General features: G+C 50.2%; 11 protein-coding genes across 11 annotated transcripts; 6 read left to right on the top strand and 5 right to left on the bottom strand.

Moving 5' to 3' along the window:
* Positions 1-1,208: 1,208 nt before the first annotated feature.
* Positions 1,209-3,306, bottom strand: BO79DRAFT_172778 (bifunctional C97 family peptidase/thioredoxin family protein). The gene is made up of 4 exons (XM_025679645.1): positions 3,182-3,306; positions 3,105-3,119; positions 2,831-3,052; positions 1,209-2,780 (listed from the first exon to the last, which is right to left on the bottom strand). The coding sequence occupies exons 1-4, from the start codon at positions 3,215-3,217 to the stop codon at positions 1,293-1,295; spliced, it is 1,761 nt and encodes a 586-aa protein (XP_025539676.1). The 5' UTR covers positions 3,218-3,306; the 3' UTR covers positions 1,209-1,292.
* A 167-nt stretch (positions 3,307-3,473) lies between these two features.
* On the top strand, positions 3,474-4,415 carry BO79DRAFT_194518 (EF-hand superfamily Ca2+-modulated protein). Its single transcript, XM_025681055.1, has 3 exons — positions 3,474-3,677; positions 3,753-3,955; positions 4,021-4,415. The coding sequence occupies exons 1-3, from the start codon at positions 3,675-3,677 to the stop codon at positions 4,385-4,387; spliced, it is 573 nt and encodes a 190-aa protein (XP_025539677.1). The 5' UTR covers positions 3,474-3,674; the 3' UTR covers positions 4,388-4,415.
* A 301-nt stretch (positions 4,416-4,716) lies between these two features.
* Positions 4,717-6,860, bottom strand: BO79DRAFT_172784 (ubiquitin-specific protease UBP1). Its single transcript, XM_025679646.1, has one exon. The coding sequence runs from the start codon at positions 6,781-6,783 to the stop codon at positions 4,786-4,788; it is 1,998 nt and encodes a 665-aa protein (XP_025539678.1). The 5' UTR covers positions 6,784-6,860; the 3' UTR covers positions 4,717-4,785.
* Positions 6,861-7,022: 162 nt separating this feature from the next.
* BO79DRAFT_245275 (Alb1 domain-containing protein) lies at positions 7,023-8,140 on the top strand. The gene is made up of 3 exons (XM_025685459.1): positions 7,023-7,073; positions 7,148-7,440; positions 7,501-8,140. Exons 1-3 carry the CDS (start codon positions 7,058-7,060, stop codon positions 7,696-7,698), a joined length of 507 nt encoding a protein of 168 aa, XP_025539679.1. The 5' UTR covers positions 7,023-7,057; the 3' UTR covers positions 7,699-8,140.
* vp16 (tethering complex subunit VPS16) lies at positions 7,518-10,557 on the bottom strand. The gene is made up of 6 exons (XM_025681056.1): positions 10,351-10,557; positions 10,189-10,295; positions 10,014-10,142; positions 9,376-9,964; positions 8,056-9,326; positions 7,518-7,999 (listed from the first exon to the last, which is right to left on the bottom strand). Exons 1-6 carry the CDS (start codon positions 10,493-10,495, stop codon positions 7,751-7,753), a joined length of 2,490 nt encoding a protein of 829 aa, XP_025539680.1. The 5' UTR covers positions 10,496-10,557; the 3' UTR covers positions 7,518-7,750.
* Positions 10,558-10,744: 187 nt separating this feature from the next.
* Positions 10,745-12,170, top strand: BO79DRAFT_265278 (uncharacterized protein; the record flags this gene model as incomplete). Its single annotated transcript, XM_025686869.1, has 7 exons — positions 10,745-10,891; positions 10,948-11,097; positions 11,151-11,300; positions 11,351-11,464; positions 11,517-11,678; positions 11,742-11,896; positions 11,954-12,170. 7 exons carry the CDS (start codon positions 10,745-10,747, stop codon positions 12,168-12,170), a joined length of 1,095 nt encoding a protein of 364 aa, XP_025539681.1.
* A 29-nt stretch (positions 12,171-12,199) lies between these two features.
* On the bottom strand, positions 12,200-12,973 carry BO79DRAFT_265282 (uncharacterized protein; the record flags this gene model as incomplete). The annotated part of the gene is made up of 1 exon (XM_025686870.1): positions 12,200-12,973. One exon carries the CDS (start codon positions 12,971-12,973, stop codon positions 12,425-12,427), a length of 549 nt encoding a protein of 182 aa, XP_025539682.1. The 3' UTR covers positions 12,200-12,424.
* BO79DRAFT_245278 (bestrophin family protein) lies at positions 12,921-14,908 on the bottom strand. The gene is made up of 4 exons (XM_025685460.1): positions 14,679-14,908; positions 14,469-14,610; positions 13,870-14,411; positions 12,921-13,810 (listed from the first exon to the last, which is right to left on the bottom strand). The coding sequence occupies exons 1-4, from the start codon at positions 14,807-14,809 to the stop codon at positions 13,420-13,422; spliced, it is 1,206 nt and encodes a 401-aa protein (XP_025539683.1). The 5' UTR covers positions 14,810-14,908; the 3' UTR covers positions 12,921-13,419.
* Positions 14,909-15,945: 1,037 nt separating this feature from the next.
* On the top strand, positions 15,946-16,893 carry BO79DRAFT_172796 (5'-methylthioadenosine/S-adenosylhomocysteine nucleosidase family protein; the record flags this gene model as incomplete). Its single annotated transcript, XM_025679647.1, has 1 exon — positions 15,946-16,893. A coding segment is annotated over one exon (948 nt), but the record flags the coding sequence as incomplete, so codon positions are not given.
* A 6-nt stretch (positions 16,894-16,899) lies between these two features.
* Positions 16,900-19,206, top strand: BO79DRAFT_265301 (ankyrin; the record flags this gene model as incomplete). Its single annotated transcript, XM_025686871.1, has 1 exon — positions 16,900-19,206. A coding segment is annotated over one exon (2,307 nt), but the record flags the coding sequence as incomplete, so codon positions are not given.
* A 1,601-nt stretch (positions 19,207-20,807) lies between these two features.
* Positions 20,808-22,445, top strand: BO79DRAFT_194538 (uncharacterized protein). The gene is made up of 3 exons (XM_025681057.1): positions 20,808-21,405; positions 21,463-21,783; positions 21,850-22,445. Exons 1-3 carry the CDS (start codon positions 21,267-21,269, stop codon positions 22,209-22,211), a joined length of 822 nt encoding a protein of 273 aa, XP_025539686.1. The 5' UTR covers positions 20,808-21,266; the 3' UTR covers positions 22,212-22,445.
* Positions 22,446-23,726: the final 1,281 nt, after the last annotated feature.

The following is a 23,726-nucleotide window of genomic DNA, read 5'->3' on the forward strand; positions in this document are numbered from 1 at the left end:
CGTGTTCCACAGAACAGCTCCCGCGTTACTTTAGATGGATTGCATATTGCATAGCTCAGCGACATACCCCATTAATTCATGCAGCGATGGCCTTTGTTTCACTACTTGATTATCTTTCTCTTTCCTATTTAGTATGGTAATACTTAACTACATTCACATCATGTGAATGAACGAATCAATGAACAATAACCACCGAAAATGAAGTGGTCTGATAACACAATAATTCTATCCTACTATAATAGATCCCATCCTATACCATCCTACATCCTAGCTGTGATGACTACCAAACTATCCGACCCACGATCCCACCTGAACAGATGACACAAGTACCTGCACGGCTATACCCGACGCAAATCCCATTAGTTCGACTTCGACATCCTACTAGTAGTAGAGACAATAGGAACTAGCCACTCCTGTAACAGCTGAGTACTACATATCCCCCGCTGTACTTAGAGCAGACAAAAAGCAAAAGCAAGGCAGCACATGCAGCAGCATTACTTATTTACTTATTCTTTCTTCTTTCTTGCTTTTTTTTTTTTTTTTTTTTTTTTTTTTTTTTTACATTTGCTTCTTTGAAGTCCATCCATCCATCAGCCAGCCAGCCACCATCTACAGCACCTAACCACACAATTGGTACCTATTTACTATCCCTTTCATGGTACTAGTGCCAGACATTAGTAGTGATGGATGCTTTTTTTTTTTTTTTTTTTTTTTTTTTTTTTTTTTTTCATGTAAGGTACTTATGAAGACTATGGTCGGTTGGTGATCTGTGCGGAATGAAGAGTGTCAGTCATCACGAGACACCGTTGATGGAAGGAAACTATTGATTTTTATGCCGGTACCCCTCGCTTTTTATGGTGGTGGTGGTGGTGCTGATGTGAGGCAATTATTGATTGTAGACTAGTATCCTAGCGGTGATGAGTGAGTGAGTGAGCGAGTGAGTGAGTGAGGGGTTTTGGTGAAGATTACTGGGGCTGAGGGGTTTATAGATTTGGAATGATATGAGAGAGGATGAGATGAGATGATGAGGGATATACTTGTCTCGTAGTGGGAGGAGGTGTGTGTGTGGATTGGGATACCGGTAGGATACATGCGTGATATAGTCTTAAAAGGAGATTGAATGTAAGGTCGTAAACTAACAGTGCTAGGTAGAGATGAAGATAAAGTAATCCATCGGTTCAAGTAGTGTAAGTGATACAGTACATCATCTATTAAGTGATTATCCAACTAACCCATCTAAAGCCCATGTATAGAAATAATCAAAGCTGAGGATTAGTTACGCGGTAGGTATTCTACAACCCCCTCATCAACAACTCCTCTCCCACCTCCTTGATCAACGGCTCCTTCGCTACACCCGACACATTCTTCTTCGCGACTACCGTCTCCGCAATCCCCATAGCATTGCAGAGATCCACGACCGCGCTGTCCGGACTAGCTTCGTAGACGAGCAGTCCAAGAGCGAAGAGAAGCCCGTGGAGAGCCTCCTGGCTCTCTTCTTCCTGGGTGATGGCTTCCACGAGCGACGCAGTCAGCTCGACTTGGGATTCCTCGGACAGGGGGTCGGCGTGGCCGGCGAAGCGGGCGTTATGGTTAAGCGCGGCGAGGTTGTAGGCGAGGGAGGCGGCGACCACGCGGAGGTTAGTGTGGGAGTCGAGGAGGGAGGAGGTGGTGAGGTGGAGGAGGGTTGGGAGGAGAGAAGAGGAGGAGGTAGTGAGTTGGTCGCGGTAAAGAGGGGTGGAGAAGAGGGTGCAGCAGAGTTGGAGCATGACGATGCGGAGGTTGTAGGGGCATTTGGAGAGGCCAGCAGATGGGGATAAGAGGGTGAGGAGGGTCTTGTGGTCGGGCTCTTCGGCGAAGTAGCTGGATACGCGGGGGTCGAGGAAGAGCAGGCGGGTGAGGTCGACGAGAGCGAATAGGTGGTCTAGGGCTAGAGTGCCGTAGGTGCTTTGTAGGTAGGTGGCGAAGGTTGGGAGGTCTTGGGGTAAGGGGGTGTCTGCTGCTGGGGTGGAAGAGGAGGTGCGGTATTTCAGGTAGGTGATCATGGAGAGGAGGCGGGGGTCTTCGTGGTGAGGGCTGAGTTTCTGGACGAGCTTGTCAAGAGGGGGTACTTTCTTGTAGGTGACATAGTTGGAGATGGGGCGTTGGAGGCTTGGGAGACGGAGTTGCTGGTGACGATGGGGAGGATGGGCCATTTCCAGAAGGAGACGGACGTTGCCTCGTAATTGGGCTGGGTTGGCGCCGGACCATTCATCGAGCTTCTGGCCCTTCAGGAAGGTCATGAAGGTTGGGGTTGCTCGGACGCTGTATTTCATGCTGACGTCCATGGCAGTACTGATGTCGACTTTGATGAGGGTGGCTTTGGCGCCTGCTTCCTCGGCGAGTTCGTCGTACGTCGGGTAGACCATTTTGCAGGGCGGACAGGTGGCCGAGGTGAAGAAGATGACGGCGCATGAGTCGGCGGCGGCAGCTAGGTGATGCTCGAGCTGGGCGAGGTTGCTTGCGATGCGCACAGGACCTTGAGTAACGGGGGCAGGTTGCGCAGGGGCGGTTGGTGCGCTGGTGGTGGGCGTTTGAGTGCCGACTGTGCCAGTGCCAGCGCCAGTGCCTTGGGTTACACCGCGCAGGGCCATTTCGATCTGGGGCTTCATCATTTGCCCAAAAGGGGTGCTCAGGAAGGTCTGCGGCAGGTTTTGAATATGCTCAGGGATACCTTTGCCGAGAGCAAACATGGCCAGATCCTGCGTGAAGTTGTTGCAATTGTGCAAGAAGAGGTCGTAGGACTGGACGGCCGGGTTAGAGAGATGACCGGGCTGGGGATACGGGCTCTTACCTCAGGGGTGTAGATTTCCGCAAGCGACTGGATGTATTCCTCAATCACATCCATAGGAAGCTCGGTCTTTCCAAGATGCAGTTTCTCCATGGGCTGTCCATGATGAGTACTGCCGGGGACGGCCGTTTGGATGCCCTGGCCAAAGTAATACTCGACGCCGTTCAGCACCAGCGACGTGTGGTAAATGGCATCGATTTGCGTTCCCGTCAGGGCCAGCGAATACTAGACAAAGTTAGACACGAGGCGAGTCTGCCACATCCAATGCGTGTCTTACCATTCGCGCAAGACCCTGTTCCGCATTAGCCCATGACTCCTTGACTAAACATGTACACGTGAAGCTATGGAAATCACCTTGGATAGGTCATAGACATACAGCTCGACATCCATGATGACGGCTGCTGACACAGAGGTCTTCAAATTAAAGCTGCGAAGTATGAAAAAGCACCAGGAAGACTGAATCGCAACTCCGAAATTCCTGGGAAATGTAATCCTCGCCGGCGCAAACGCAGCTGAAGAAGTAACAAGAAGAACCTCTAGGCATCGCGGGGTTACGTCAGCAGCCCGCCGGCCATCACGAGATTAACTGCAATCGAAGACAATGGAAGCAATCCCATCTTCTTCTCACCTCATCTTCCTCGGAGTCATCGACATCCCCATCCGGACTCCCAACGGCAGTGCGATGTAAATCGGCAAATCCCGATCCTTACCAGCCTACCAAATGTCCATGGCTCATCCGCCCCCGCGCCTTATCTCCAACCACCCTTTCCCTTGACATCATCGCAGTTTGCGACAGCTGAACATCTACCTACACACTACCAAAGAGCATACATAACCGATTGGTACCATGGTAAGTCACCATTGTGCTTATCGCATGCACATACTCTCTCTCAATCAATGCGCTAACCACCACCACTACTCCCAGGCCCCCAAAAAGCGCAGCGCCCCAAGCAGCGGCCCCGCGCCCAAACGCGCACGCCAATCCAAACTCGCCAAAGAAAACGACATCAGCGCGTCGGAAGAGAACGAAATCAAAGAAGTCTTCCATCTCTTCTCCGAGACCGTCGAGGAATTCGCGGACCAAAAGGAAGGCGTGATCCCACGCGGTGATGTGCGCAAAGCCTTAGTGTACGGTTCCTCTTCCCTAGACATACATATCGCGACAACTAAATCCCTAACTCAATGAACAATAGAGCCCTCGGCCTTGACCCCACCGACAGCGAAGAACTCCACTCTATCATTTCGGCCGTCGACCCCACGGATACCGGGTATGTGCTGTACGAGCCGTTTCTGGCTGTCGCGGCGGCGAAGCTACGATCTAGGTCTGATGATGCGATGGCGGCGGAGGTGGATGCCGCGTATCGGTTATTTACGAGGGGGTCGGGGGAATTGATTACGTTTAACCATTTGAAGAGGATTGCGCGCGAGTTGAAGGAGGACGAGCTAGGGGATGAGTTGTTGAAGGATATGATTTTGGAGGCGAATGGTGGGGCCGGAGTGCATGCTGGGGTTACGTTGGAGCAGTTCCATGATGTTATGACTAGGGCTGGGGTGTTTTGATTGTCTTTTCTGGTTTGCTTAGTTGGGGATATGGGATGGGATGGGTTGATACTTCAGCGGGCGTTGGGTATGTGATTATGCTGGTTACAGGGGTGTTATTTACTATCTGGGACAGGGTGTTGGGACATACGGCATGCTTCTTGGGATTATACAGGATCGGTTATGGAGTGCCAAAAAATGTTGTACTTTAGCTATAAAGCGATAATCAGGTATCAAGCACATACAGTGTTATACAAAGCCGTGTTCAACGTCTCGTCGATTATTCCAGAGCAAAATGTAGAGCAAACAGTCAAGAACATGTGGATAAACGCTTTCTAAAGAGTCGTACTCGGGGTATCATATAATGCTGATATACACAATCGGGCAGAGCAAGGTTGGGCAAGCGAGACAGAAACGGCTCAGTCAACGTCGGACATAAGCAGGGACTTCTCAGACCGAGGTTCAACATTTAACGCCGTTGAGACGCTGGTCGCTTGCGATACATCGGATGTGGAGTCTCCTGTGGCAGCAGATGTTGTAGACATGGTCTCTGATGGCGTGCAGCTAGAAGAAGGTGCTGAACCCTCCTCCTCCGCCAAGCCAGAGTCCACGTCCTCTGCAGCCTCCGGGGAGTAGTCGTCAACTGCCTCGTAGAAGAGCATGAAGGCGCCGCCCTGAGACATGACGCTCGCTTCGCTGACCATCTGCACGTCTTCGTCGCTTAGCCTGTACCAACGCTCGTCTCTCTCCTTGTCTCCATCTGCCTCGATAATTGCGTCCGGGACGTGGGCCGGAAAACTGTCGGTTGGATATTTTCTGTAACATATGTAATGGCCATTCTCATGACGGCCGTAATGGGTGATCACAGCACGCAACTGATAGTGACCGCCTGCAGTTGCGCCTCTTCCTGCATGCGAGAGCATGGATACGCTGGGATTGGTCTCCCAGGCTTCAAGATTTGGTTCCCCATTTTTAGAAACTCCGCCCAAGCACCATGGATTCAAGTTGAGGGCATTGGGAAACTTGACGGTCGCGTAATTCTTCCGGAGCATTCCTGTAGTTTCATCAAACATGCTGCGATTGATGTGGATAACTAGGCACTGTGGGGGCCTGGCAACCACGGCCTGTCTTGACTTAGTCGTCGACACGCGATTTTTTCCGGGAATATGGCATTTCTGAGAGAGCGTCTTCTCTGCAAAGTCCTCCTCTCCCAACGCTTGCTCAACGGCCTGTAAGCGTTCCTGTGCCGAGCTTCGAAGCGCATCTGATATATTCGGTGATTCCGGAGTAGCACTCGGAGTCTCCTCATCATCGCTGATTTGCTTCAGCAAGTTCAATAGCTGAGACTGTACCCGCAACAAAGTGCACTTTGCGCATTCCACTCCCTCAATGGGCTCCAGGTGCATGTAATGATGGAGACACTCTCGGATGTCGTACTCAAATTTTGGACCGAGCGGGACAGTCAAGCAGTTGAAGGGAATGAGCGAGAGCCCTTCGGTCCAACCACACTGGATGCAGCCCACTCTTTGCGCAAGAAGACCTTCCAACGGATTCCGAAAGACCTGGTTTCCAGTTGACCGTGACTCCGCCCCACTGTTCTCTTGTAGCTCTTGTGACGAACCAGACCCAATCACATGTTCCTGCGGTCCTGCCATCTTCAGGCCCAAGTTGCGCGTGTGTCGCCGAGTCGCCTGCTGGACTTCCAGATCCAACTGATCAACAATCTTCGAGAAGTACTCTTGTGCATCCTGCTGCTGCCAGCTGCTCATCGATTTGAGATCCGCCGGGGTCCACAGACGTTGGCCATTGCTGTCTGCGCTATTGAGTCGCTCTATGATATCCTTCAAAGCTTGATGCGTGGACATAAGGGCTTTCTCTCCTAGCTGCTCAACATTCTGATTCAGAAACTTCTCCAACGACTGGAGAGATGCCAGTCCTTGTATGATGCTATTCTGATAACACGAATTATCCCAGTTTCCGAGCCCTGGCGGTACGTTGTTCTTGCTGCTTAAGAGAGAGGTCCCGAAACTCGAGAAAGCCGGAGCGCGAGGGAAGAGGGAGGAGAAGGAGGTATCGTCAAGGCCGAGTATCCGTTGCATCGCTTCACTCTTGGCCTCAAAGGTCATCGAAAGAGGGTTCTCGTCGGTCGTATCGGAATTCCGTGTCTGGGAATCCAGGGCGGCAATCAGTCGAGAAGGTGTCAAATGGACAAGTATATTCCAGGCTATCCGAGCCACCGACAACGAAGCTGGACCCCAATAGCTGATGGTAAAATACAGAGTGATGAGCGTCACTAATATAGAGGCAACTAAGGATGGATTGCCCTGCAGTTGCTGCAGTACTGTTTCATAGTTGCTGCGCTGCACGTTGAAGGGATTCGGAGTGAGGAAGTTAATCCCCTCTCTGCGAGCATTCATGGCTGATGAAAAGGAGGCAAAGTCCACGGCATAGGGACGAGGACATTGACATCACTTAGCAGAGCAGTTAAGAGGCGACGACCACGTCTGGCGAAGTGACGACTGGATCGACTTGAGCAGCCAGTGTTGCGTCGCAGAATAAGCAGCGGCCGAGTGCGCTCCAGGTGTCTTCCGCCACCCGGAAAGGTTTTATCGATAATGCCCGGCTCCACAACAAATTATTCACCTGCGGGCATGCAGGAAAATACCAATCTAAATTTCCCCTGCATCAATCATGGCGAAATCTAGGCGTGAGTACAGCTATTCTTACAGGATTATTGCTTCAAAAATGCATGTTCAATGCTAACATTATGCCCCTGTCTAGCCCAGTCAAAACATTCCCGCGCTGCGAGGCGGGCAGCTTCCCCCAGTCTCGATGTCGACAAGTCAATCACATCTCTTCCGCGGGCCGAAGAAACTACAGTACAGCGGGATTCGATCCTATCGGAACGCGCTAATGCAGGCGTTTCGAAGAAATCGTCAAAAGGCAAAGCTAAAACTAGAGCGCAGCGCTTGAGACAACAAAAGGGTGTTGAAAGAGCAGAGGCCGTGATGGACCAGCTGGAGAAGAAGGTCGTTAAAAGTGAGGGCCGCGCCAAATCCGTCAAGGCTCGTAGGGTAAGGACGCCAGACTTTCCATCATGATTGGTCAATATCTCTGACGAAATGAGTGTCTAGGCTGAATGGGAGGATCTGAACCGTAAAACGAAGTCAATGTTCGAAGCCCTCAACGAGGCTGACGATAACATGGACGATGCCATGATGGACGATGCTGCGGCTTCTAAGCCAGCGAAACGTTCGAAGCCGGCCCCTGTCACTCAGGCTCCCGTTGTGGAGGAACACGAAGGCATTGACGTGGACGATGATATCACCTGATGCGTGGACGTCTATCTTGCCAAGGAAATACCGCCATGGTTGCGCCAGCTATCTACTTCCGCGGTCTAAGCTGGTTGATCATCCGTTCGATCTCAACGGCGGCTGGTCCTGAAGCCCTCGCCTGGAGGAGCTCAAGGGCGTTGACATTCTTTGCCCTGAAGGCTTCTTCGCCGGCTTTCGCAATCATGCCGCATTTCACCCACATTTCCATCTTGTCCTCAGCCGGCAAATTGGTGCATTTGGGAACAAATAACGAAGCGAGCTTTGTATTTCCAGCTCCCAAAATCTCGTTATAAAATGGCTGTTATTTATCCGTGAGCATGCGGGCGCATATTCTGGGGTTGTTGGCCGACTTACCTCCCACCCAATCGGGGACTTTTTGTTTTTCCCGATTTCTTCCAGCTCACCCCAGTCACGCTTAGCTACCAAGGCCCTTAATCTCAACCACCAGAATGTTTTCTCTGGCATCCTGAACTCGCTCTGTATCTTCTGTGCTCTTTTTCCGTAGCCTGATCTTATCAGTCTGTAGATTGTCTCGTTCAAGCTTAAGCCAAGGAACTCTGAACGATCCGCAAGGTCCTTGTCGAGGGCCTCCTGGACCTTCAGCAACTGGGATGCTTCGTTTAGTAGTTTCTGCTGTAACACCACGGAAGGATCTTTTGAGTCTGACAGTAGACGTGATGCGAGCTGGAGCTTTTCGGTCTTGCGCGGCAGGTCCGTTGCGTCCAACGCCTCGGAGAGAAGGACATTGGAGCCATCAATAGGCCGATCATCTTGGTAGAAGAGGTCCTTCAACAGCTCGGTGTCCTGTCCTCTGGCGGTCGTCTCCACAAGGGCAGACGCCATAGGGCGTGTGTTTATCGTTCTGAAGAAACTGGCAAGCGGTAGTTTAGTCTTAAGGTGCAGAAGGACGTAGTTCACTAGATCAACGTCTCCACTTTCGATGGCCTTATCCAAGGCAATCTCGTCTTCTTCCATGTCCAAGAGCAAGGGCACTTGCTTCCCAGCTCTTGGTTCGTGGTTCAGCAGCTGAGTCGCCAAGTGAGCACGTCCTTCATCGTAAGCTGTTTGCGCGATCAATTCAAAGGATATGCCTGGTTTGCCTTCCAGTCGCTGGACGATGAGCTTGCAGAGGGCATCATCGTCCACTGTGGAGACTTTGACCTTCTGGCTTGCCCAATGGACGTATATCCTATCGGCGGGAAGCTCAAGGTATTCCGAAATGCGGATGGCAAGCAGGTATTCATGCCTGTTTACTAATCGCTCGATGAGCCTTTCAGGCGTTAGGCGCATGTATTGCTCATAGGAAAGCGGCAGTCCTATCTGGTAGTCTCGCACTGCTTTCAGCACCCGGAGTTTCTCGGTCATTTCGACAAATTCATCGCTGTTGTACAAGTCAAGAACAGATTTTCCGAACGAGGCTGCCTTTAACAAGCGCTTCTGCCAATACGTGTCAAACTCATGACCAGCAGCTTTGACACACGTGTCAACCGCCTCGGGCAAACTTGGCCGGATACGTTGGATGTTCTCGTCGGCTTTGGGCGACTTCTTCTCCAGAAGGTCTATAGAGTCCAGGAGGACTGAGGCGGGTGACGTAGATCCGAGCCGGAAGATCGCCTCGGTGACATCTTGCAGACCATCAGATGTTTGTTCCTAGACTAAACGAGGATTACTTACCAACAACTTTGTGCAAGAACTCGCAGGTGTCGTTGGTAATTAAACGCACACCGTCAAACTCAGGCACGACATGGACAGTGCCGTCATAGTAATATCTCGCCGCAACGCCATTAGGCCCGATGAGATGTACCTCGTCTTCCCATGCGATGACAACGGCATCATCTCCGCACCAGTCGACTGTCCGAGGAGTGACTCGCGATTCTGGGTCATATTCGCTGTACTTGCTTTGGAAGTCACTGCTGACTACCCATACCTTGCCCTCAGCAGTGATTAGAGCAACGAATCTTCCGGTTGGTGACACGCTTGCATGTTTGAATGGCCCATTTTGAAGGACTTTGTCTTCGGCTTCCGTGGGGTCGACTAAGTAGACTGTCTTGTCAACGGCAAGCAGGACTTCAACTGAGCGAGACAGCGTATAAGCCGGAGGTATCAGTGACCACGACGAGACTTCTCCTTCCGGACAAGGAGCCAGGAGCCTAGGTCGCGGCTCGTCGTAATTCGACACAGCAACCAGTTGGTTGTTAGAGAGCAGGGCAACAAAGCCCGAGGTCCAGAATCGGCAAGCCCTCACACCGTAGTCTTCAGCTCCCTAAGCGGATGTCAGTTTCAACAGAGCAGCATGTGGATAGGAGCGTTACATTTCCCAGAGAAAAGGAGGTAAAGTCGCCGTGGAGGCCAAAATAGCGTCTGACAGTGCCGTCTTCCGTGATCACCAGGAGTTCTTCCTTGTCGGACCAGCCGAGACCACGAATCGTGCCGTATTCCCACTACAGACGTTAGAACTTGCCTACGCGAAGTCTATAGCTGACTGACATTGATTCGATTGATGTGCTTCCCCGAGCATGAGTAAATGTCAATGCTCGACTTGGCGGTCTGAGCATCACGGAACCTGTACGGTTTGCTCTCATCGCGGTGCAGCGCTGGAAATATATCAGCACGTTTAAAACCAGATAAACTTGCAACTATTGCACATACCAATAGCCCCTCCGTAGGGAGCGCCAGCGATGATGTAGTTCTCTAATTCGACATCATCGTCGAAGATGGCATCGTATATGGGGACCTTCCGGTAGAAGCTATCTCCTAGCCTCTCCCAATTGGCCAGAGGATTTGACGGCGCCATTGACACCGAGCAATGTCATGTATAGATGGGAAGCGATACAGATCCGATGGAGATAGTGCTGGGATAAGACCCTCCAGCCGGATGTTGTTGTCTATCGGAAAGCTCCTGGAGCTCACATGCGGACGGGTCTCCGACACTAACCGCATTGGGATATAGTGCCTGAGGTGGCTGGACCATGTATCGCGCGGGTAATTATTCATGGACTATCCAAGCTGCCACCATGACTGTCAATTGCACGAGAGTACTATCATGGAGGATGGCTCGGAAATCTCAAGACTCGCTCCAGAATTATCTGATCTTGAAGTAGCTCTCTTTCTTTGTCTTGCGGCACACCAACACTGTCGCATTGACACAAATGACGCCAATATTCATGACGTCGCAAAGGAGCTCGCCCTGGTAATTCAAAATCCCGTGATATGGTCTACGATGTTGCTAATGCCTCCCTGGTCTAGATATGCACAAATACATTTGGTCTCTCTTATAGCATTCTTGATTGCTCTAGTACTATATCTTTAGAAGACTTTCGTGCTGAATTACTTCCTCCCGGGCTTTACAGGAGCAGTTATGCTCGGCCTTCACGCTCGCGAATGACCACTGAGTCGGTATGTCAATTCGACTGTTTTGGTCCACTTTATTGCTAGGCTAATAAGATAAGGCGGGTGCGATATCCTCATATCATGACCTTCGAGATCATAAAGGACGCCTCAAGTCAGCCCCTATCGAGCACAAGCAGGAAGTCGTCAATGTTGTAATAGCTAAGCACTTCAACCATGTGGACGACAATATCCAGCGCGAAGCTCTCGAGGTAAACAGGATTACTCTAGGTTCTGATGAGATATTTACTGACTCATACAGTTAATGCACTCGAAACAACTCACCACACCGGCAGGAATCTTGGAAGCCCCAACCTATTTTCTGTTCCTACCTCTTATAGTGCGCGATGAAACCCCATCATTAAACTCTCACCTAGTATGTCTGCCACCGGTATATTTCTATCACTCAGTGTACTGACCCCACTTAGAACGACTACCTGTTCATCTCTCATTTCCACGACATAGAAGACGGCTACGTCTACCACGAAGAAAGCAACGACTGGCTCTCCGATGGCCAGCTGTCCGCATCATCCGTTATTCACAAGCCAGAAGCTCAAACGAAGAAAGGCCATCCTCATGTAGATATCACGGTTTGTCTCCCCTCCTACCTTGGTCATCGAACCAAATCCCACTAACAAGAACATTAAAACCAGCTCCTTGAACAACTACAACAACTAAGCACCACGGTCAGCATGGGCGCCGAATTAGCCCGGTACCAACAAGACATAGTTGTGTTCCTTCGGCTCAGTCGCGCAGTAGCTGGGGGGATATCCACACGGTCAAACCTCTACTTCAAGTCATTTTCAAAGTGGGTCTATGCAATCCACACCCTGCACGCCAAAACAAAGCACTGATTACAACCCAGACTCCTCGCCGTATTACACGGCATCGACTTCCTCACGCCCTCAATCGTAGCACTAGCAGCCAGAAAGGTCTTTCGACATCGGATCATCGTGGCCAAACCCGAAGAGGATAGAAGCCTACAGTATGGGAGTGACCTGCAGGCCGTGTCGCAGGTGCTTGAGTACGCGAACCCGGATTCAATATTGGACGGGGTGCTTACATTAGAAGCGCCATTGTGATATAACAATCATGTATATACTTTATCTAATGCAATTGTACAACCCATCCTCAGGCTAACGGTGACAGAATTCATTAAGTAGGGTGGTGTCTATACTCGACGAGTATACCAAGTATATAAATGGGTATTTTGCGACATGACATGATCCAGCAAAGGATCATTTCCCCGATAAGCGTCGAAGCCCTCCTTTTATAATCAATTATACAGCACCAACTCTTCTTCCAAGTCCCCCCACCTGCACAGTAATAAAACACATTACAACAACTTCTCCACCCCCTCAATAACATCCTTCAACAAATCAAAAACCCCATCAAGAATAGTCTCCAACAGACCCGTCGCAAAGCTCAACACACACTCCAACGTATCCACCAACTGATCCAAAACATCAGTCAAAGTGCAAGATTCATCATCGTCGTCGTCATCTCTCTTCACGCCGCCCTTCACCAGCACATTCCGGGGCGCTACCACCGCATCACTCGAGCAGTTACTCAACCGGCCATAGATCTTCTCCTGGGAGGAGAGAAGTAGAGCCCTAACGCCTTCAATCCTCTCGACTGCAGCGGATGAGGTAGTGTTTGTGACGGTGATGGTGGTTCCGTTGGCGAGGGTGGTGGTGGTTGTGGTGACGGCTGTTTGGGATTTGGAGGCGTGCACAGAGGAGAATTTTTCCAGGAGAGGGTGGACGCGGTGGACGGTTTGGTTGAGGCGGTTGAGGTTTTGGCAGTTTTGGAAGGTCGAGGTGAAGGCTGCTGTGAGGGGGAGGAGGAAGGTGGTGAGGGTGAGGAGGAGGGGGAGGAGGTTCATTTTGATGTGAGTTTAAGATTTGTGGTTAGAGGTGGTTTGGGATTGTTTAGTTGATGATGAATTTTGTTGTTTGGTATTTGAAGGGTCTTGTGGTGGCTTTTATATGTATGGTTCATTTCGTGTTCATGATATTGAGGGTATGCACAGAAAGTGGAGCTATTTCGGAAAATACAAAAAAAGAAACTATAGACTTGATATGTCGACGACGTCGGATTGGTCCAGCAATGATCCATATTACTCGATGGAGATATCCCCTGACGATCGCAAGGATGAAAAATATCCTCCTAGATAATCACTCGCATGCTTGACAGGCTGATAGGGCGTCGATCTCTTGTAACCGAGATGGTCTAAGGTGATAGTTCCCTGTTAGTGACGCTAGATCTGCTCGATCTCCACAACGCTCAGTTTCCGGGAACCATCACAATCAGAAATAGCTGGCTAGCTACTTATCGCCCGGATGGTCTCGCGCGATGCTTGAGGAACATATCAGGCGGCATGAATTTCTGCTCCTTAACCTCCTCTTCCACAATCAAACCGTTGCCGAGATGCTGATCGCCATTATCGGTCGCCGAGCCTGACTCGAGGGACGCCATCAGTCGGCGCCATTCGGCCAGTACGACTTCAATTTCGGTCTTGGCGTCGCCGACAATGGCATCCATCTTGATGTCATTGCGGTCGTACCCGAAGGGGTCTTCTAATTGCGAGCCGATGCCTTCGATGCCATACAAGGTGAAGATGACCAGGCTGACCATGGGAACGGTCCACCACCCCATATCGTCGACCATACCGAAGGGTAAGACGCAGCCAAAGAGAGCGAGGACTTGTTTTTGGTGGATCCTTTCACATGTGAGCTGGCGAGGAGAGGTAAAGGGGTGGTCCAAGATGAAGGAACTTACAAGTGCGCAACCGGAATAGGAGTCAGCTTGATAGTCTCCATTCTTCCATAGGCATCCATCAAAGAATTCAACTGAGCCTGCATTTGACTTGCCCCAGGAGCGTTGAACCAGCCGCGCTCCACTCCCCTCTTGATAAACCCATCCACGAAGAAGGTTAGTTGAAACGGTAACCCCAGCCCCTCATCCTCGTGGCCCACCAGTCCAGCTGGAAGGAGACTTGCATAATCGGGGTTAAACGCTGCGACACCGTTCTCGGCTACATCATTTCCTAGAGCCCACGCCGCTCCCCATTCAGCGCGAAGATGGTTCTTGACTGCAAAGGGAATCGACATGAGGATCCGTATCGTCCGCTCGATGTCCTCTTTCTCCGCGGCAGTGGGAGGGCCTGCGGTGCTGTAGCCATTTGTAACGATGGTCCGGACTAGGTTGCGAATGCACGTATAGATTGTATTCATTCCATTACGCCCATCCCAGAACCGGTTGTAGGAGGTTTGGTTGCGGAAAACGAGCATCAAACCCACGACTATAGACAAGGATGGGATCTACGGTTGCATAATCAGATCTGAATGCGCGATAACATGCATGTGAGTGGGACCTACAATACTGCTCGGTAGTCCAACCGTATCAAAGACATAGATATCGAGATAGACCACAAAGGCTGTGAATGCGGCGTGCAGGAAGACGGGCAGCAGAATGGCCGCGTGGATAGCGCCTTTGATGAATCGGAACACCAGAGGCCATCTGATATGGCGCGTATTCAGCATGATGTTATAGTAAGATTCAAATTGTGAGCGATTAATATTGTTTACCTTCGGGGCTTGCTCCGACTCGTCAGGAGATGCGGATGGGTCCCAGCGCGGTAGTGATGCGCATTGTTAAGGAACGTGGTGTTCTGCCGACTCAACGCCGGTGTCGGGGGTTGACTGAAATTCAATCGCATATTTGCCTCCAATTCAACCTGACTGAGGGAGGAGAGACACAGAAATAGAAGAGGTGGTCTTTGTACACAGCGTGAAAGAATTTGCGTCTAGCGGTCAACAGCCCGTCCGCTTTGTCAAACTTGGGTTAGTTGCTTAGTCGAGGTGGAACGATAGGGCGAGTCAGCGTTGGTGAAAGGACTCTCCAGCTTTAGTGCTCCTTGTCCAGCGAGCCATATCATATGAGACCCTTGGGAAATGGTACGAGATAAGGAGTGGCATCATCGTGCAGAGATTAGGGACAACTCGCGGGGGATCAACCTGCCGCCGGATGTTGTGGTTGGTGAATCCATCTTCACGGGGCTGCCTCGCCCAGAACTCTATTTCCTCACAACACCTCCGCCAGCCAGTTGACTTCCACGTACTTTGACCTGGTTTGGCCACGATGATATATCCAATTTGGATAGCAGGAGAAGTTGAAACCCAGATAGATCATAGAGGGCTGCGAATGCATCATGTGTTGTGGGTGATGATAAGAAGTGGATACATATTCCCTCGGATAACCTGGGGTTCTCAGTCGACAGCACAATCGGGACTACTACGTGAAAACCACGACTTCAAATCTCTTCAGCCCGAATTTTTTTGTTTGAATGAGCCTATTTATAATCGATTACATTTCGGCGCCTTTAGAGTGGCACAGACTCTGTCCTGTTGCTACTATTTCCTAGCGGGAGCCGATCCTCTCGTTGCAATTAGTCGGCTTGCCGCCTGGCAGCTAGCCAAAGGATCTGAGATGAAACCAAAGTCGCTCGCTATCCTTCAGCATATGTCTCACTCCTCTGAATGGCTGGCTGCTATCTGGAAAGCTGTTTAGCGGAGATCCAGACATGCTTGGCCTTCTCGCTCACCCTCTCGCTCAAGCGACAGGGTCGGCTTCACGTCGAATATGACTATGATCCAAATGGTTCGTGCATTGTTAGTCTAACACATTCTATGGGCTCTGTCGTTTATTGGTGCATGGAAGCGCGCGCAAACCACCATTGCGAGGCTGAACTGGACACTCTCTTTCCTCCCCGCACTTCAGAAGGAACTTCAGACCTCGCAGATTGTCGTAGTCGCCGAGAAATCGGGGTTTCTGCTATTTGATTGAAGAAGAGATATGGTGTCTAATATCCCAAAACTGCGTCTCTATAATGAGGCATATACGGTCGCATTGATATGTCCCCTAGAGGTCGAATTAAGTGCAGCACGATATATGCTTGACGACGAGCATGCAAGTCTTCCAAGAGACGAGTACGACCCAAATACATATGTGCTGGGATCATTGAGTGGGCACAATGTGGTGCTCGCATCACTTCCAAAGGGGTCACAGGGTATAGCGTCCGCAGCAACTGTCGCCATCCACCTGGTCCGAACTTTTCCAGCGATCGAGCATCGTTTACTGGTAGGTATCGGCGGGGGTATCCCCAGCAAAGATAATGATATTCGTCTTGGGGACGTGGTCGTGAGTGCTCCCGACGGCATTCTGGGAGGGGTTGTTGAATATGATTTGGTGACGGAAACCACAAGCGAGTTCAGGAGGATGGGGATATCTTGTCCTCCGCCGACTGAGTGGAGAGCGATGATGACGACGATGCAGTCGGACCATCGTGTTCGGTCAAATCGTATCGCAGAGTTTCTGTCGGACATGCTGCGCAAGTATCCCAGATTGGGAGTATATCAACGGCCATTGTCGGAGACCGATATTTTATTTCCAGCGGACTATATCCACGTTCATGATGGAGGCAGCTGTGTCTCTTGTGACGCAACCAAGGCCGTGCAACGAGATCCACGAATACTGCCGAATGAGTCCCGCGTCTTTTATGGCATCATAGCTTCAGGAAACAAGGTCATTAAAGATGGCACAAAGCGGGACAAAATAGCAAGGGAGTCTGGCGGCGCGATATGTTGCGAGATGGAGGCTGCCGGGATAATGAACCAGTTTCAATGCATTGTCATCCGTGGGATTTCCGATTATTGTGACTCTCACAAGAACGATGACTGGCATGCTTATGCTGCAGGCGCTGCTGCAGCCTTAGCGAAAGAAGCCCTGATGTACATGGAGCCTCACTGTATGTGCCCAGTAATTGCTCCTGCGTTGGTATTGAAATATACTAACATTGTTATAGATAATACACCGCGCGAAGAACATTCATCAGAGTGGAAAGCCAACGTCCTCAAGCAGCTGTATACCTGCACCTATCTAGATGCTAAGGATAGGAACCCACAAAGAGTTGAGGGGACTTGTCAATGGTTCACAAACCATCAACTCTTTCAGAATTGGAGAGAAAACCATGGACCGGGCCTTCTCTGGGTTTCAGCCGACCCTGGCTGTGGAAAATCTGTCCTGGCCAGATATCTTTTAGATGAAGTTCTGCTTAGTTCAAAGACAAGTGTGGTCTGCTACTTCTTCTTTAAGGAGGATTTCGAGAATCGAAAATCCCTTGTGGATGCTTTATGCTGCATTCTCCATCAGATCTTCGAGCAAAGACCGCGCCTGCTTTCCGACCGTCTCCGATCCAGGTTCGAAAGTGAGACTGGTCACATATATCAATCTGTCTGGAGCTTGTGGTCTATACTTTGCGATCTGGCGGGGGAGCTTCCAGCTGGGCAAGTGATTTGTGTTTTGGATGCCGTGGATGAATGTGGGTGCGACGGACAATCACAACTGGCTGAGTGTTTGACCAACCTCTACCAAGGCACAACGGCGTCTTCGAAAATGAAATTTCTCGTCACCAGTCGACCATATAGCGCTATTCAGAGAAGGTTTCAGTCTCTTGAGAATAACTTCCCAGCTGTTCACCTACGTGGAGAAGATAACGATGAGGTACAGAAGATAGCGGGAGAAATCAATATGGTCATAGAGCACCGAATAGAGGAGCTTGCAGAGCGGCTACAACTTCTAGCAGACGAGCGCAACCTTCTTCTCTCTGAACTGACCTCCGTTCAAAATCGAACATATCTGTGGATCGATCACATCATGAGTACCTTAGGCGATATATTGACGGTCACTCCCACTAGTATACGTGCAGCAATCAGAAGACTACCGCGAACCCTGGACGAAGCTTACGACCAGATATTACGCCGCACTCCAAACCCCGATCGGGCGATGAAAATCTTACATATTGTCGTTGCCGCAAATACACCTCTGACGATGGCGGATATGGCTACTGCAATGGCTGTATTAGACCGGAAATCACCCGAAGACCAGCTTGAGATCGAGCCGGAGCATCGAACAAAGCGGTCAATCCGGGAAATATGTGGTCTTTTCATCACTGTCATCGACTCAAGAATATACCTCCTACACGAGACCGCGAGAGATTTTTTGGTGTATAAGGAAGGTAAAAGTGAGCCAATTCCGGACCTGACGTGGAAAGCTTCGTTGATTCCGCATGATTCAGAATGCATATTAGCGAAGGCTTGTGTGGGGTTTCTCCATTCTACGGATCCAAAAATGGCCTTAAAAGACCACAAAGACCTTATAATGAAGTTCAATCGGACTCCCTTCCTTAAATATGCCGTCAAAAATTGGAGCAAACATGTCTTATCCTCTGGTATCGAAGTGGACCCATCGACACATGCACAGATATTGAACATCATTCGCCGCGGTGAAGCCTTCTGTCTTGGGTTCAATAACGAGACAGCATCTATACATCAGCTCACTCCCTCAACCACTCTGATGCGAGCATCATGGCTGGGGTTACGTCGCACCGTTCAAACGCTACTACAAGACAAAGATATCGATTTGAATTATAGCAGCACCCATGGTCGTTCGGCCTTATCACTCGCGGCAGAGTATGGGACAATTGACGTGCTGGAACTCCTGCTCAAACAGTCTTGGTCTTTCCCCTGCTTATTTCGAACAACGCGGTGGATTGATGTGAATGAAGTGGACAATAGTGGGCTATCGCCACTCGCACATGCAGCATATAATGGCAACGAGAGTATAGTCAGCCTCCTGCTCAGCAAGCAAGGGATACGCCCCGACATGCGGGCCTTTAGTGGAAGAACGCCCTTCGGGTATGCAGCGGGACGTGGCCATCTCAATATCATCAAGATGCTTCTTGCTACCGGCAAGGTCGATCCAGATTCCGTGGATTATGCTGGGCTTACACCCATTGTCTACGCAGCAGATGCTCAGCATGAAGATGTTGTCAGTTTCTTACTGAACACCGGGAGAGTTAATCCCAATCGGAAAGACAGTAGAGATATGACTTTACTCTCACGAGCAGCACACCGTGGCCACGGAAGTATTGTTCGGATACTGCTCGACTTTGGAGTCAAAGACCTCAACTCTAGGGACAAGTATGGACGCACTCCACTACTGCATGCTGCACTCAGGGGACATGAGAATATTGTCAAGTCACTTCTGAGTACCGGGATACCTGACCCGAACTGTCGGGATGCCGGTGGTAAGACGCCGCTCGCGCAGGCCTCGTATTATGGCCATGATGAGATTGTCAGGCTACTACTTGAGAACGATGAGGTCAATCCTGATATAAAGGACGACCATGGCAGGACACCACTGGCTCTTGCTTGCCAGGGGAGCCATGAAAGCATCGTTGCACTACTGCTCAAGACCGGCAGAGTGAACCCAAATTCAGAGGACCACTATGGCACAAAACTGCTTACACATGCGATGGAGTGTGGAAACGAGGGCATCATTAAACTCATTTCGGATGCCATAAACAGTCGGGACAGTGAAAGTAGTCCGAATACCTCTTCTAGATCTTCACTGCAACTAGACGCAGCGCCTGAGTTCCAGCCAGCGATTGACGCGTTCGTGGTAGAAGCCAAGCGAAACCATCAGATTTCCTGGAGATGGCCAAGAAATATTCAATATCCGAGATGGCCGCAGAACCAAACAGTCATTCCATACAAGGGTAGCTGGCTGTCTCGGTGACATCCACCTCATTTAGCTGCACCGTTGGGGATTGTCCACCTGATTCCGAAATACAATAACCTACATTGCTGGCGGCGCAGCTCTCAAGGTCTTGGATATGATACTGTAGTGACTGAGAGCTCAGGATGCCCAAGCCTGTTTGCTAGAGACACACACCATGTTAGGCCGGATTGAATGACGAACGTCTACACGGAGGTGCATGCTGCTACGAGCTAGACTGTTCTGCCAACCCTGCTAGCGATGCAAGCCACTCACAACTGTACACTCCACTGGACGGGCGGGTGTAGATCTGACAGCCGCTTACGTCTCCAGCCTTCCAAGGATTCACCCGTGTTGCCAGCAAAGCAATTTCAGGAACAGGACAAAGAGCTCTTCGACATCCCGTCCAAACTAGACCGAACTGCTAAAGTAGGAATATCGTCAACGTGCACAGCATTATGGGGAGCTTGATTCACGCAGATTGCATCATGCATGGTGAGACCTTGGCAAGCGAATAGTATCAAAACGGTAGTGATATGCTTCCGCCCACGGAACGGGTAGTCATAATCTGGATCGGGTCAATCCGTGATGTAAGCCGGCAGGAGCCCGAATTATAGGATTCTCTATCCTACACCCGCCGTATACGAGACCGCGCCACCGAATATCTCTGGAATACAAGTCTCCTTTGTTCTCCGGAGGTACACAGTGCAGTAGGCTAGTGCGGGTACTAAAATAATCCTAAAGAATAAGGTGTGCAGCTCAATCTGGCATGCCAGATGGAGGGGGAAGACCGATCCCCATTCGATCGGAGGCACCATCTGGACCCGCAGCAAGTGGATTCGTGTGAGTGGGTCTTGCTCTCCCCTGATCCCCGCAACTCACATCTGCAGCCTATTATCATCTTGCATCTAGGCTTGGCCGACGACATCGAAACTCTGGCTGAGGTCATCATCCGCGGTGAATTGCTGACTCATCTTCACTGATGCACATCTCCAACAACCCCAGACTTGGCCAGAAGGCAATAACTGGCTGGACACACTGGTGGGAGACAAAAATAGACGGCTTCTTAATCTGGCCTTACACGAAGATGCGGAGCCACTCACCACTTAACGTCCCGCCTAGGAACGATCGACATCCGTGGAAGCTATTCCCTGCCGCTTTCGATGCTGCTAAACAGAGGACAATGACAAAGACCACATCCATCGCTGCTTTAGGGCTGAGAAACATGAGCACATCTCAACGTCATCCTACCAGCCCGCCATTGTGAGGGAGGTGAACTCCATCAACCATTCATTCAACCGCCATCAAGTCACTTTGCCGGACCAGGGCACGTCCAGGAGGGAATGCGGCCACTCGACGTATCCCTACGTCATGGCTAGACGTCTCTTCACTCACCACTCCTTATTTAAACCTGGCTGATCTCCAAGAAATCTCAATCCTCATCATCAACACAATAACTGACTCAGCAAATCTGACTGTCTACAACTACCAAATTTAAAACTCAATATCTACAATTCTATCTTCAATTTCTAAACAAAGCACACATACAATTGCCCATCATGTCCGGACTTATGCACAAGGTTAAGGATGCCATGACTGGCCACCACAAGGAATCCAGCAACACCTCTTCCTCCAACGCTGGTCCCCACTCCTCCAACATGGCCAACAAGATGGACCCCCGCGTCGACAGCGACCGCGGTAAGCTTTATCCCCCTCCAATGGTCCCCTCCAATACGATACTAACATACTCCCCAGACAACCGCGCCCGCCACGAAGCCATGGGCGGCGCTCACGGCCCCCACGACTCCAGCATGGCCAACAAGATGGACCCCCGCGTCGACAGTGACCGTGACAACCGTGCCAACCCTACCGGCGGTATGGGCGGCTCCGGTGCCGGCTACTCCTCCGGTGGCTACTCTTCGGGTCCTCATGAGACCGGTATGGCCAACAAGATGGACCCCCGTGTCGACAGTGACCGCGACAACCGTGCCCGTCACCAGGCTATGGGCGGTGCCCACGGCCCTCACGACTCCAGCATGGCGAACAAGATGGACCCCCGCGTTGACAGTGACAGAGGTACATACATACCCCCTTACCCAGCATCCATTATACCATCAAACATAATACTAACACCCAACCCAGACAACCGTGCCGCTGGCGGCTACTCCGGCACCCACACCACTGGCGCAGGCTACGGCGGTGCAGGAACAGGTGCAGGCTACGGCAGCAGCGGCGTGAACGACTACACCACCAGCAGCGGCTACGGTGGCAGCAGCAACGCAGGCCCTCACGGCTCCAACATGGCCAACAAGATGGATCCCCGCGTTGACTCGGACATGGACAACCGCGCCCGTCACCAGGGAATGGCCAGCAGCAGCTACAACACTACCGGCCAGAGCACCACCGCCGGCCCTCACGGCTCCAACATGGCTAACAAGCTCGACCCCCGCGTCGACTCGGACCTCGATAACCGCGGGACCCTTGGCACCCAGCGGGGGTTTTGAGGGCTTGGTTGAGCTAAGGGATGATGTTTATTAGAGCAGCAGCAGCAGAACATATTGCTTGCTTTGTTGATGATGATTATCCATGATGACCATATGTATGTGGGGCCAGGAGATAAAAGAGACTGGGCCTGAGATGATATGAGATGATTGATTGATACCAGCGAATTGTCTATTTTTTGTTTTTTATGTGACTTAATGACTGGGTGTGTACTATTATCAGATTGATGAAGAGAGAGAAGGAAATAAATCAATCCACCATTGATAAAAAAACAAATTTCCAGAATTTTAAATGCCTTGCTTCCATCTTATCTATACTACTAAGCTAAGCTAAATAGCCAGTAGTTACTAGTAGTACTGAACTAAATCCCAGGTCATGCCAATTATGCAACTCAAAAAGTAGTACGTAACTGATATCGGCTTGGATTTCAGTAACTAGCGCAACTAAAATAGTACTAAGTAGTTAGTAGTAGTCAGTACTGACTCATATATACATACTTACTATCTCCCCAGTACTACTATTAATGTACTTCGTACTACTTACTATCTATATGCAGAACACGATGGTTACTACTAGTAGTTCTTATTGTTTGTGCTTATCTACTTTACTACTAGGAACCAATAATCAGAAGGAATACCAGTACTAGAAATAATTATTTATTATCAGAATACTAAACATGTACCTGCTCGTAATAACTTAATTGAACTTCACAGCAGTCAATAAGTAATTAGTAGCTAGCAGTACTTGAATTTCGAGAGAATATTTATTTACTATCTATTTTCAATGGCAATATATATATGGAACGGTTGGGCAATGGATGATCCTCCTACTAAGTATTACTACTACTGTAGTTACTGTGTTCAGAATGAACGGTATGGTATTGTACCGTAGGTTGTGTAGTAGTACTTCGTGGGTAGCTAAATGGTAGTAGTAGTAGTGGTGGTGGTGGTGGTAGTACTATCGGAGATGATAAAGATACTAGTAGTGGGTGGGGTGGGATTGGGTTGAACAGACTGCCAGCCGGCCAACCCGCCGAGCATCGTGATGCTGCGTTCTCATGTCACCTCACATCACATCACAAGGACAGGGGAACTGATCTTGTAGTGTGCTGCCTAATTTCAGACAGGGATGATATATCTGAGTAGGTAGGTATTGGATAAAATATGAAATATATGTATAGCTGGTATGTACATCTCACAACCACACCCCATTCATGCGCGCCAATGAATCTCCGTTCCGGACAAACCAAAAACAAATTAAAAGGGGGCCACTAGTGACTGTCTGACTGACTTCAAACGCCAACCTCCGGTTTCCAAAGAAGATGATTCCCGTGTGTGTACTCCAAGCCGGGTGCGGTTCGCAAGGCATGGCATGGTAGGTGGTCCACTGTGTTGATGGTGAAATAGCCAGTGCCGAACGGGATGGAGTGAGAGGGAGTGTGTGTAAGGGAGAAAGGATGCTGCAAATGGGTATAAAATAGGTGGAATAGGTGGGATGAAAGAGAATAAATGGGGAAG

Source organism: Aspergillus costaricaensis (genome assembly GCF_003184835.1).
Source record: "Aspergillus costaricaensis CBS 115574 unplaced genomic scaffold BO79scaffold_15, whole genome shotgun sequence".
NCBI classification, from domain to species: domain Eukaryota; kingdom Fungi; phylum Ascomycota; class Eurotiomycetes; order Eurotiales; family Aspergillaceae; genus Aspergillus; species Aspergillus costaricensis.